This window comes from Oryctolagus cuniculus, chromosome 4 (assembly GCF_964237555.1).
Source record: "Oryctolagus cuniculus chromosome 4, mOryCun1.1, whole genome shotgun sequence".
In the NCBI taxonomy this organism is placed as follows: domain Eukaryota; kingdom Metazoa; phylum Chordata; class Mammalia; order Lagomorpha; family Leporidae; genus Oryctolagus; species Oryctolagus cuniculus.
Window position 1 is genome coordinate 174,547,434 of NC_091435.1, and position 12,000 is coordinate 174,559,433.

The 12,000-nt window shown below is 61.0% G+C and overlaps 1 protein-coding gene across 8 annotated transcripts in view; it reads left to right on the forward strand.

Moving 5' to 3' along the window:
* XYLB (xylulokinase) overlaps positions 1–12,000 on the forward strand; it is a 47,733-nt gene that overhangs the window by 3,370 nt on the left and 32,363 nt on the right. For 6 of the 8 annotated variants that reach the window (XR_011388291.1, XM_070073035.1, XM_070073036.1 and 3 more), the window contains exons 3-9: positions 186–255; positions 2,137–2,217; positions 3,946–4,032; positions 4,202–4,330; positions 4,854–4,919; positions 7,468–7,540; positions 8,605–8,723. Coding sequence is in view for 7 of the 8 variants with exons in the window: in XM_070073035.1 (XP_069929136.1) it covers positions 186–255; positions 2,137–2,217; positions 3,946–4,032; positions 4,202–4,330; positions 4,854–4,919; positions 7,468–7,540; positions 8,605–8,723 (625 nt within the window). In the remaining variant the exon portion in view is untranslated. The remainder of the gene's footprint in view (positions 1–185; positions 256–2,136; positions 2,218–3,945; positions 4,033–4,201; positions 4,331–4,853; positions 4,920–7,467; positions 7,541–8,604; positions 8,724–12,000) is intronic. The other 2 variants (XM_070073042.1, XM_070073037.1) reach the window with 2 other exon arrangements.

Sequence of the window (12,000 nt, forward strand, 5' to 3'; positions counted from 1 at the left end):
ATCAGGGGTGTGTCCTGGGAGCTGCCACTGCAGGTCCTGTGTGGGCCCCTGTGCCTTGGCAGCACTCACACCTCTGCCCTCGCAGCCTCCGGCGGCTGCAGGGAGGCCGCCTTCACTGGAGCCTTCCTGTCCCGCCGCCCCTGCTGCGGGTTCTGCTTGCTGACTGCCCCTCGCTCCCCTTGCAGGACACAGGGCGGTGTTCACGTGCACAAGGATGGGCTGACGGTCACTTCTCCAGTCCTCATGTGGGTGCAGGTAAGCCCAGCCCCGCCTCACCTGTTCTGTCCCCAGCCTGTCTCAGCAGCCTGCTAGGATCTGAGAGCAGCAGCTGAGCCCAGGACCTCGTGGGGTAGCCAAGTCCATCTGGTGGCTGGGGCTGGCTCAGCCGAAGCTGCCGTCAGTACCCCCAGCCCGGAGTCCCCCGAGTCCCCCCTCTGAAATACCACCAGGCAGTGGGCACTTGGCACGGGGGTTAAGACACCGTTGTCCCGTGTTGGAGTGCTTGGGTTGAGTCCAGCCCCGCTCCCAATTCCAGCTTCCTGCTATTGCCCACCCTGGGGGGCTGAGTGAGAGAGAGGGGGCCTCGAAGATCAGCTCCCTCCCAGGTGCTCCAGTGCCTGGACCCCACTGCCTGTGCGGGAGGCCCAGTTGGAGCTCTGGGCTCCTGGCTTCCACCTGGTCCAGCTCTGGCTGTCATGGACATCTGGGGTGTGAACCAACAGGTGGGAGACCTCTCTCTCTCTGCCTTCTGGGTGATAACGATAATAATAATAATAAGAGTGCCAAGGCCTTTCCCGGTCTCCCTCTGCAGCTGGGCTCTGAAGCCTCCCTGAGTTGAAAGCACAGCTCCTGAGGTCTTAGAGCTCAGCCCTCAAGACCCCTCAGTTCCCGGGGCAGGGCCACGCACGGTGGTGCCTTACAGCCTGAGCGGCCGGGCCAAGGGCAGGCCAAGGCCAGGCCTACCTGCCTAGGACCAACCAGAAAAGAAGATGCCTGTGGCCACACCAGCCCCTGTGGAGTCTCAGGGCCAGGAAGCGGAGAGCACACAGGCATGACACGGCGGGGCTGTCCCAGCCGCTCGGGGGACCGGAGCCCCTGGAAGTGGTGCCAGCCAAAGGCAGCGCTCCTGAAAGTCGTGTCCGTCCTCCAGGACCCGCTCACCGGTCCCTCTCCTGGGTTGTTCCCCTTAGAAACCACTTGTATTATCAGCCTGATCATGCTGGAGCTTGGAGTCAGGGACAGATTTCGCCAGGCACACCTGGGGTGGACCTCAGACAGCTGAGCCAGGCCGCAGGGCTGTGGGGGGAGGGTGGGGCTAGAGGCCAGAGGCCCCAGGGATGAAGTCGCGGACATCGGAGAGGCCAGCAGCGGGGAGAGAGCCGGCCTCGGGGTTGAGGCCCGGGAGACTTCTGATTCGGAGAAGCCTCCAAGACTGGACCTGCTGCCAGCGTTGCCATCCCTGCTGCACTGGGCCCCACGCCCTCCCCGAAGCTTAGCAAGCGAGGCCCAGGCATGAAACTCCCAGGGCTGGAGGAGGCCTCGTAGCACAGTCTGAGCACGGTGGGGTCTGGCGGCAGCTGCAGCGACGTCTCTGCCCTCTGGCGTGAATCTCTTAATTCCTGCTCTGCTGGGTACCACGGTCCAGCCGCTCCCTGGGGTCTTGCTAAAAAGACAGTTTCCCCGGACAGTGGAGGGTGCGGTGGAGGCTTGGACAGATGGTCGCCATGTCTGCCAGGCCCCTTCTGCCATGGGCTCCTGGGCACAGGGCGGCGAGGCCGGGAGCCCTCCTCTCCGCGCTGCCCGTCTCTGTCGCAGCAAAGTCAGATCATGAACGTGGTGGGCTGAAGATGCACGCGAAAGCCACCAAAACGTGCGCCGTCTCGCGTTTGTCCTCCTTAGTGCTTGGAAGTCACAAACTGCAGAACCAGGATTCAGGACTGGTGTGTCTATTCCACGTATTGAAGACACCGTAGGCCTAATGCACCCTGTTGTGTAACTGATGCTGATCCCGAGCCACCAGGGCCTTCTGCACCTGCTGGGACAGAGCCCCCCACCCCACCCTGCTGTCCTGGCCCCCCAGCCCCGAGGCCCAGCTCAGTTCCGTGCGGTCACAGTGGCTTCTGCTCTGCCCCTCAGGCCCTGGACGTCCTCTTGGAGAAGATGAAGGCTTCGGGCTTCGACTTCTCTCAGGTCGTCGCCTTGTCCGGGGCAGGCCAGGTTCGTATGCAGCTGCCGCTCCCACCCCGCGAGGGCGGCTGGCTTGGTGAGGGTGCCCCGAGGAGGGAAGGCACAGGCCTGGGAGGTGTGCGCTCGCCTGCCTGCGAGGCTCTGGGACACTCTGCCGATGAAGCGGTGCAGGGACCTGGACGCCGTTGAGGGAGTGAATAGAGGTGCCCGGAGGAGGAAGAAGGGAATTTGAAATGGATTTGCTAAGACTGTCTGGGGGCTATACAATTGCTTTTCAATGATACCAGGGCTGGAGTTGTAATAGGACCATAGACAATGCTGGGTGTAGCAGTCATATGCTGAGCCTCCACGTGCATTATTTTTTTTTGACAGGCAGAGTGGACAGTGAGAGAGACAGAGAGAAAGGTCTTCCTTTGCCGTTGGTTCACCCTCCAATGGCCGCCGTGGCCGGCGCACCGCGCTGATCCGATGGCAGGAGCCAGGTGCTTATCCTGGTCTCCCATGGGGTGCAGGGCCCAAGCACCTGGGCCATCCTCCACTGCACTCCTGGGCCACAGCAGAGAGCTGGCCTGGAAGAGGGGCAACCGGGACAGAACCGGCGCCCTGACCGGGACTAGAACCCGGTGTGCTGACACCGCAAGGTGGAGGATTAGCTATTGAGCCGTGGTGCTGGCCCATGTGCATTTTTAAAAAATATTTATTTATTTATTTATTTGAAAATCAGAGTTACACAGAGAGAGGAGAGGCAGAGAGAGAGAGAGAGAGAGAGAGAGAGAGAGAGAGACAGTCTTCCATCACTGGTTCACTCCCCAGATGGCTGCAACGGCCGGAGCTGTGCCGATCCAAAGCCAGGAGCCAGGAGCTTCTTCCAGGTCTCCACGTGGGTGCAGGGCCCCAGGCACTTGGGGCCATCCTCTACTGCTTTCCCAGGCCACAGCAGAGAGCTGGGTGGGAAGAGGAACAGCCGGGACTCGAACCAGCACCCACATGGGATGCCGGCACTGCAGGTGGCGGCTTTACCTGCTACGCCACAGCACCAACGTGTGCATGTGCCATGTCTGGTGATCCAGGTGCTCCATCCATATTTACTGAATGAATGGTGTACAGGAGGGAACGAATGAATGTCAGGTAGTAGTGTTGTGGGCTGGGTTGGGCCTGAATCATCTTCCAGGCTCTTGTCTTAGAGATTTCCAAATCCAGGCCCGGACGCGGCGTGCAGTGCGACGAACTTTATTTACAAAGTGAGGGAAACACCCAGGCTCATTAGGGCTCCATTCAGGGAGAACGGGGCCAGGGAAAGGGAATGACCACACCCTGCTGCGTCCACCCTCAGTCCAGTAGAGGCGAGACCTGCACTTCCGGGCTCCCTAGCCTTTTATAGGCTGGGAAAGCCGGAAGTGTTTACGTGTCTCCGCCCCCACGTCGTGGTGAGGGGCGGTACTTCCTGGTCAGGGGTCGCCTGATGGACAGGTGGGTGAACATGGCACCACAGAGCGAAGGAGGGCGGCTTCCAGCCGAGACTTGGAGTTGTCCAGGCTGCCCCACGGCCTTAGGATGAGCAGCGCATCTAGGTCCGGTTCCACGGAAGCCTCGCGCTTCGCCCGTAGCTCTTGAGTGCTTCCTGCGGCTGCGGGCGGCAGGAGCGAGCCGTGCCTCCGTGTGGAGGCGCAGGCGGCGTCTCCGAGGGCAGGAGCTCTGAGGACGCAGGAGCAGGCCTGGGGGCGGCCGCGGGAACCTGCGCCTCTTCTCCCCTGGCAGCAACACGGAAGCGTGTACTGGAAGCGCGGGGCCGGCCGCGTGCTGACCAGCCTGTCGCCAGCCCTCCCGCTGCACGAGCAGCTGCAGGTACGGGGCCCTGGGGTGCGCGTCCAGGAACTCCGCAGACCAGGGAGCTGGGTCCCCAGCCCCGTGGGCCCGCCTGGGGTTTTGTGCAATGGAGGCTGCCCGGGGCTCGGCCCGGGGCTCGCCCGGGGCTCAGGGCGGGGAGCCCGGCCAGCGCCATGCTTCTCCCCAGGCGTGCTTCTCCGTCAGCGACTGCCCAGTGTGGATGGACTCCAGCACCTCCGCCCAGTGCCGCCAGCTGGAGGCCGCCGTGGGCGGGCCCCGGGCCCTCAGCCGCCTCACGGGGTCCCGTGCCTATGAGGTGGGCAGCACCTGATGGGCGGGGGGTGGGGCTGCTTGTCCCCGGGGGTCTGGGACAGCTGGGGGGGGGGGTCACGTGGGACTGGGCGCCTGCAGGCCAGGGATCGGTGTGCACACGGCTTGTGCCTGCTGCGTGCGAGTGCTGAGCTGGCTCGTGTGTGTAACCTGGGGCTGGCGTGTGCATGTGTGTGCGTGGGACACTCCGCTGTGGTGCCTGGCAAAGCCACAAGACGGTGCCTCTTTCCTGGTGCCTTCAGCCGTGGGCCCGGTGTGTGTGTGGGGGGGGGGGCAGGACTGGCTGTGCTAGGCCCGCCCAGAGCAGGGGGTTTGGGGAGACAGCCGCTCCCCCCACAGGCATCTGAAGTGAGAGGGCTGAGGTGGGTGGCCCTCACAGCGCCAAGGGCCGTGCAAGGACTCCCGGCCAAGGCCGCGTGACCGTGGGTGCTGGGGGCGTGTGCGTGGCGGCGTCCCCGCAGCTCCCCCGCCGCGGCCGGGCTGTCTGAGGCTTCGCCGTCCTTTTCCAGCGTTTCACGGGAAACCAGATCGCCAAGATTCACCAGCAGAACCCCGAGGCCTACGCGCAGACCGAGGTGGGTTGAGACCGCGTGTGTGGGGGGGATCGAAAGTCAGGGAAGGGCTGCTGCTTCGTGCTCGCCTCTCGCGTGCACCTGTCTGCTGTGCGCGGCGAGAAGCACGCGTGGGCAGGCCTCCAGCTCTCCTCCTTCCCATGGTCGGGCTCTTGCAACAGAGGGGAGGAAAAGCAGACTGGTGGGAAAGAGAGGTCAGGAGCCCTCGAGGCCGCAGGGCTGAGGTCAGGGGTCCTCGGTCTTCCTGAGGCCACCGAGAGGAGAGGTCTGGGTGTCCCTCGGGCTCTGTCCTCTGCCGCCTTCCTGGCTAGCGCGGGGTGGCCACTGGCAGCAGGTGGGCACGGCGTCCGTGGCTCCTTGGGGAGTGTGTAGGCCTGCACTGCGGGGCCCCGGGCGCAGCCCTTCCACCAGACTCAGCGTCACAAGATCGCAGCTTCGCTGCCAGCCGCACCTTTGCCGAAGCCGAGCACCGAGACAGGGAGACGGCTCCGCCCCGGCTGCTGGTTTCCACCTTAGCAGGAAATGAGCAGCTCACGTTAAAGTGCTGGGGCCGGCATTGTGGCGTGGTGGGTGGAGCCTTCCCTGTGGGTGCTGGTTCGAGTCCACTTCCTATCCAGCTCTCTGCTAATGGCCTGGGAAAGCAATGGAGGGTGACCCAAGTGCTTGGCCCCTGCCACCCACGTAGGAGACCTGGCAGAAGCTCCTGGCTCCTGGCTTTGGCCTGGCCCAGCCCTGGTCAGTGCAGCCATCTGGGGACAGAACCAGCGGATGGAAGATTCTCTGTGTCTCTCCCTCTCTCTCTGTAACTCTGCCTTTCAGATAGATAAATCCAAAAACAGTGCCTTTCAAAAGAGTAAGATATGTGGTTTCTACTTTTGACCTGTAGCTTTTATTTGTTTATTTGAGAGGCAGAGAGAGAGGTCTTCCATACGCTTGTTTATTACCTGAATGCCCGCAACAGTCGGGGCTGAGCCTGGGATCAGCCTGGGTCTCCCTCGTGGGTGACAGGGGTCCAGGCACTCCAGCTGTCACCTGCTATCTCAGGGTGCGTTAGCAGGAAGCTGCATTGAAGTGGAGCCGAGACTCAGATACGGGGATTCTGACTGGGACGTGGGCGACCGAAGCAGCCGCTTAGCGGCCGTGCCGACGCCCGCGGCCCAGAGTGCGTTCTGAAACCCGGACGTGAGCCTGCAGAAGTGTCCAGTCAGTGGTTCCAGGTGCGGCGTTAGTCGAGTGCGGGCCTTTGGCCGTGGAGGGGGGACCCTCCCCACTTCTGTGTGTGCAACACAGCTGGCCTTATGGGGCGGGGAGGGGACAGCCTCGTGTCCGCTGGCCTGGGACCCGCGTCGCTCAGGGGAGCGTGGGCCCTCAGCCTGCTGGGCGCCGTGCTCGGAGGGGCGCCTTTTACTTGCACCCGGCCTGAGCTCCCCGAGTCCCGGGCCACGTGTGCACTTCCCTGTGGCTGTAGAGGAGGCCCGCAGGAGCGGAGGAAGGAAGGCGGGGCACGCCGGCCCCAGCGTGTGGAATGAGGAGCGGAATCGGCTCCCGCGTGGTTTCTTCCTGGGGCCTTGTTTTCTGTCTCGGCAGCGTCAGGGCCGGCGGAGCTGCTGGGAGCGCGTGCGCCCTGGGCTCGCCGTTCCAGCGGCTCTTCTGGGGTGCTGTCTGCTTGTGCCTGTTGCCCAGCTTGCGTGTGCATGAGCACACACACTTGGTCTGACTTAAAGTTCGTGTGTGTGCATGTGTGAGAGCACATTATGTGTACATTTGTGTGTGTGCATACATGTGTGCGTGTGCATGTCTGTGTGCATGTGTTGTGTGTGCATGTGTGTGTTCATGTGTGTGCATCGCATGTCTGTATGTGTATGCTGGTATTTGTGCATATGCATGTGTGTGCATGTGTGTGCATGTCTATGCATGTGTGCATGTGTGAGAGCACATGTTATGTGTACATTTATGTGTGTGCATACATGTGTGCGTGTGCATGCATGTCTGTGTGCATGTGTGCATGTGTTGTGCGTGCATGTGTGTGTTCATGTGTGTGCATTGCATGTCTGTATTGTGTTGGTGTTTGTGCGTGTGTGCATACGTGCACACGTGTGTATGTGCACACGTGTGTTCATATGTGTGCATTGCATGTCAGTATATGTGTGCTGGTGTTTGTGCATATGCATGTGTGTACATGTGTGCGTGTCTGTACGCACATGTGCATGTATTATGCGTGCACATGTGTGTAGTGTGCATGCTTGTGTGCACATGTGCATTGCATGTCCGTATGTGTGTGCTTGTGTTTGCATATGCATGTGTGTATATGTGTGTATGTCTGCATGTGTGCATGTGTTGTGTGTTCATGCATGCATGTGTGTTGCATGTGTGCTGGTGTTTGTGCATGTGTGTATACATGTGTGTGCATGTCTGCACGCATGTGTGCATTGCATGTCTGTATGTGTGTGCACATGCATGTGGGTATGCGTGTGTGTACATGAGTGTGTGTGCGTGCAGAAGTGGACAGCAGCTCGGGAATGTGGAAGGAGCCGTCTCTTTTCTCTCACAGAGGATTTCTCTGGTCAGCAGCTTTGCCGCGTCCCTGTTCCTGGGCTCTTACTCCCCTACTGACTACAGCGACGGTAAGCTCCAGGCGCTGGCCCGCGGGTGGGGGCTGCTCCACCTGGGGGGTGCCAGGCCGGCAGGCCGCACCGACGGCACAGAAGGGAGCACATTCCGTATCTGGCTGTGGGATAGATGAGCCCCCGGCGCTCGAGACCACACGTGTCTCTTTTCCTGTGTGTCTCGGTGGTCTCAGGAATGTGGGAGTGGCTTAGCTGGGTGGGGCCGGCCCAGGATCTCACGCGAGCTGTCTGGCCAGCAGGGGGCTGCCAGTGTCTGAAGGCGCCTCTGGGGCTGACGTCACACTCGGGATCCTGCGCACGACTCTTGGCACGTGTGGGCCCCTCGAGGGCTGTCATGAATTTGGGGGGACAGGGAGCAGGGAGCCGCCTCGCGGGAGTGTCAGAGTCTTGTACCCTCGTGGTGGAAGGGCCGTCAGCGCTGCCTCTCCCTGCTGGCCACACAGTGCCGGGCTGGGGAGAGGGCGTCCCCAGCAGCCAAAGGGACCTCCTTGGAGCCCGGTTCCCCGGAGGAGCTGAATGCTGGAGATTAGGCTCACACCAGGTGTAGAATCAGGACGGAGAAAAACCAGACGGAAGCGGGGCGGGCGCGAGGGCTGCCGGCAGCAGGTTGCTGTGGCTGGAAGAATGCTGTCTGGGAGCACAAAGACACGGGGGCACAGCGGGAGCCGGCCCTGCGGGCGAGGCTTCGGACGGAGCCGGAGCCAGACGGAGCCGGACGGGGGCACAGCCTTCTGGGAGTTCCCTGGGGCTGAGCGTCACGTGTGCCAGGAGGAGAGAAGAGTGGCTGAGGTTTTAGCGTCTCCCTGGAGGAGGAGAGGGGGTTTCTGCCGTAGCGGCCGTGGGCCCGCGGGCTGGGGCCTCATGCAGGCAGCGGCGGGGCCGCGTGATTGCCAACGCCCAGCTGGCTCTGGTCTCCTGGCCCCACAGACGCAGGTGTGTCGCAGAGCTTCCTGGCGGAGAGGCTCCGGCTCGGGTGTGCCTCGAGGGAGCTGTGCTCTGCTGGGTTGTGCGCTTCACCAACACCTCAGGCTGTTTCCGTTGCCTCCTTCCTCCGCCCTCAGGCTCTGGAATGAATTTGCTGCAGATCCAGGAAAAGGTCTGGTCCCGGCCCTGCCTGGACGCCTGCGCGCCCCACCTGGAGGAGAAGCTGGGCCCGCCCGTGCCGTCGTGCTCCGTTGTGGTAGGTCGCTGCTGGGGTGGGGGCTGCTCGAGTGGGCGCTGGCAGCACACGTGCACACACGCACACTCGTTAATGCACACACATTTACACACATGCACACACTCATTAACACACATGCACACGCACTCGCTAATGCACGCGCACGCACTCGTTAATGCACACACGTGCACACACACTTGGTAATACACATGCACACACGCATGTGCTCACACACCCGTTATTACACACGTGAGGTTTCTGGTATAGTCTGACAAGTGTTGGACACAAGTCTGAGGCATCCAGTCAGTGCCTTGCACAGAGTAGGTGCTCAGGTGTCGGGGAAGGGTTGCAGGAGAGAATGCACGCAGGGCTCACCTTCAGGGCCTTGCTACCTTAGCTGAAACCTGAGGCAGGCGCCGACACTGTGGCGCAGCAGGTTAACACCCTGGCCTAAAGCTCTGGCATCCCATATGGGCGCTGGTTCGAGACCCTGCTGCTCCACTTCCGATCCAGCTCTCTGCTGTGGCCTGGGAAAGCAGTAGAAGATGGCCCACGTGCTTGGGGCCCTGCACCCGTGTGGGAGACCAGGAAGAAGCACCTGGCTCCTGGCTTCGGATTGACATAGTTCTGGCTGTTGTGGCCAACTGGGGAGTGAATCATCGGGTGAACATCTCTCTCTCTCTGCCTCTCCTCTCTCTATGCAACTTTGACTTTCAAATAAATAAATAAATAAATAAATCTTAAAAAAAAAGAAAAGAAACCTGAAGCAGGCCATCTGGGGGTAAAATGGAGGGAAACACTGATGAGCCTGGCAGAGTCCGGGCCCTGGCACCCACCGCCTGCGACTGGATCCTGGCTCTGTGCCTGGCTGTGTTTAATCTGTGCCTCGCTGCCTCATCTGGAACAATGGGGGTTGTACTGTCTATTTATGTACTTGAGAGGTAGATTTACACAGACAGAGGCAGAGAGAGAGAGAGAGAGAGAGAGAGAGAGATCTTCCATCCACTGGTCCACTCCCCACATGGTTGCCATGGCCAGAGGTGGGCCGATCAGAAGCCAGGAGCCTGCAGCTTCATCTGGGTCTCCCACGTGGGTGCAGGGGCCCAAGCACTTGGGCCATCTTCTGCTGCTTTCCCAGGCCATAGCAGAGAGCTGGATCAGAAGTGGAGCAGCCGGGACTAGAACTGGCGCCCATACAGGAATGGGATGCCAGCACCACAAGCGGCAACTTTACCTACTTCACAATAGTGCCGGCCCCTGTCTATCAGTCTTTTTTTTTTTTTTTAAGAATTATTTTTTTGACAGGCAGAGTGGACAGTGAGAGAGAGAGACAGAGAGAAAGGTCTTCCTTTGCCGTTGGTTCACCCTCCAATGGCCGCCGCGGCCAGCGCACTGTGGCTGGTGCACCGCACTGATCCGATGGCAGGAGCCAGGTACTAATCCTGGTCTCCCATGGAGTGCAGGGCCCAAGCACTTGGGCCATCCTCCACTGCACTCCTGGGCCACAGCAGAGAGCTGGCCTGGAAGAGGGGCAACCAGGACAGAATCCGGCGCCCCGACCGGGACTAGAACCTGGGGTGCTGGCGCCGCAAGGTGGAGGATTAGCCTAGTGAGCCATGGCGCCAGCCCTTAAGAATTATTTTTATTTACTTGAAAGAGTTACAGAGAGAGGTAGAGCCAAAGAGTGAGGGCGGTCTTCAGTTCTGCTGGTTTACTCCTCAAATGACTGCAATGGTCAGAACTGAGCTGACCAGGAGCCAGGAGCTTCTCCCGGGTCTCCCACGTGGGTGCAGGGACCCAAGCACTTGGCCATCTTCTGCTTTCCCAGGCCATAGCAGAGAGCTGGATCAGAAGAGGAACAGCCAGGACTAGAACCAGCACCCATGTGGGATGCCGGCACTGCAGGCTGGGGCTTTAACCTGCTGCGCCACAGCACCAGCTCCACCTATCAATCAGTCTTAAACAGCCATTCTGCACATTTGTCATGTCAGGCTGTTCACACTACTTGCAAGCGTGCCCAGTCCCAGGTGTCAGTGTCACGCACACTCAGCACGAATGTGGCACCAGCCACTCGGAATGCCCGGACACTGGCTGTGCTTGCCCTGGTGAGCCTTGGTCGACCAGTGCTGTTCTCAGCTCTCCTGTGGGACAGTGTAGTAAAGACACCTGGGCCTTGTCCGTGGAGCCCTTGGGTGGGGTGCACCTGCCCCACAGCCAGAACAGCACAAGGAGCCGTGTGGACCAGAGCCGTGACGTGGAGGTGGGGCCTGTGTCGTCAGTAAGCTTGGCGGGGGGAGGCGCTCTCATAACTGGGGTCCCAGCTGCGGGGCTTTCCTTGGAAGCTCCCCAAGGGCTCACGGCACCACGAGGCAGTGATCCGGGCCAGTGCTCCTGCCCCGAGTGCGACAGCACCGGACCCCGGCAGACCCCGTCTGCTCCTGGTGCAAGTCGGCAAAGCAGGGCCTTGCGTGGCCCCAGCGTGCTGTGGCACTGAGAGCCGGTGTTGTCCACCCGCGCTGAGCACGCCTGTTTCCCGGGAGGAGCCCGCGCAGTGCCAGCCGAGGGCTAAGGAACCGGAAAGGGCGGATCCTGAAACTGGTTTTTCTGCATCCAGGATGGGGAAGCCAAGCCCGAGCTGGGTTTCTGGGTTTTTGTTTTGTTTGCTTTTGTTTTTAAGATTTATCAATAGGGGCTGGTGCTGTGGCATAGTGAGTAAGGCCGCCGCCTGCGGTGCCAGCATCCCATACACGCTCCACTTCTGATCCAGCTCCCTGCTAATGGGCCTGGGAAAGCAGTGGAAGATGGACCAAGTGTTTGGGCATTTATTTATTTGAAAGGCAAAGTGACAGAGAAAGAGAGAGAGAATCTTCCATCCACAATGGCCAGACCAAAGCCAGGAGCCTGGAACTCCATCCAGGTCTCCCATGTGGGTGCAGGGGCCCAAGTACGTGGGCCGTCTTCCACTGCTTCCCCAGGTGCGTTAGCAGGGAGCTGGATTGCAAGGGGACCAGGCGGCACCGGAACCAGTGCTCCGCTGTGGGGTTCAGGCGGACTGAACCTGCCCACCTGACAGCAGCCCCGAGTTTCCCTGTTTCGAAGGCAGCCCCCAGGGGACTCCTCACTTCCCACAGGAAAGCGTTTGCACGTGTGTTGCATGGGACCCTCCCCTGCATCCTCCCAGCCCACACCCCTGTGGCTCCCCGCAGGTGTCACCCGGCCGCAGCCCTCCTGTCATGCGCTCCCTCACTGTCCATCCTGGAGTCCCTCTGAACCTCTTGTGCTCCCAGAACCAGGAGGC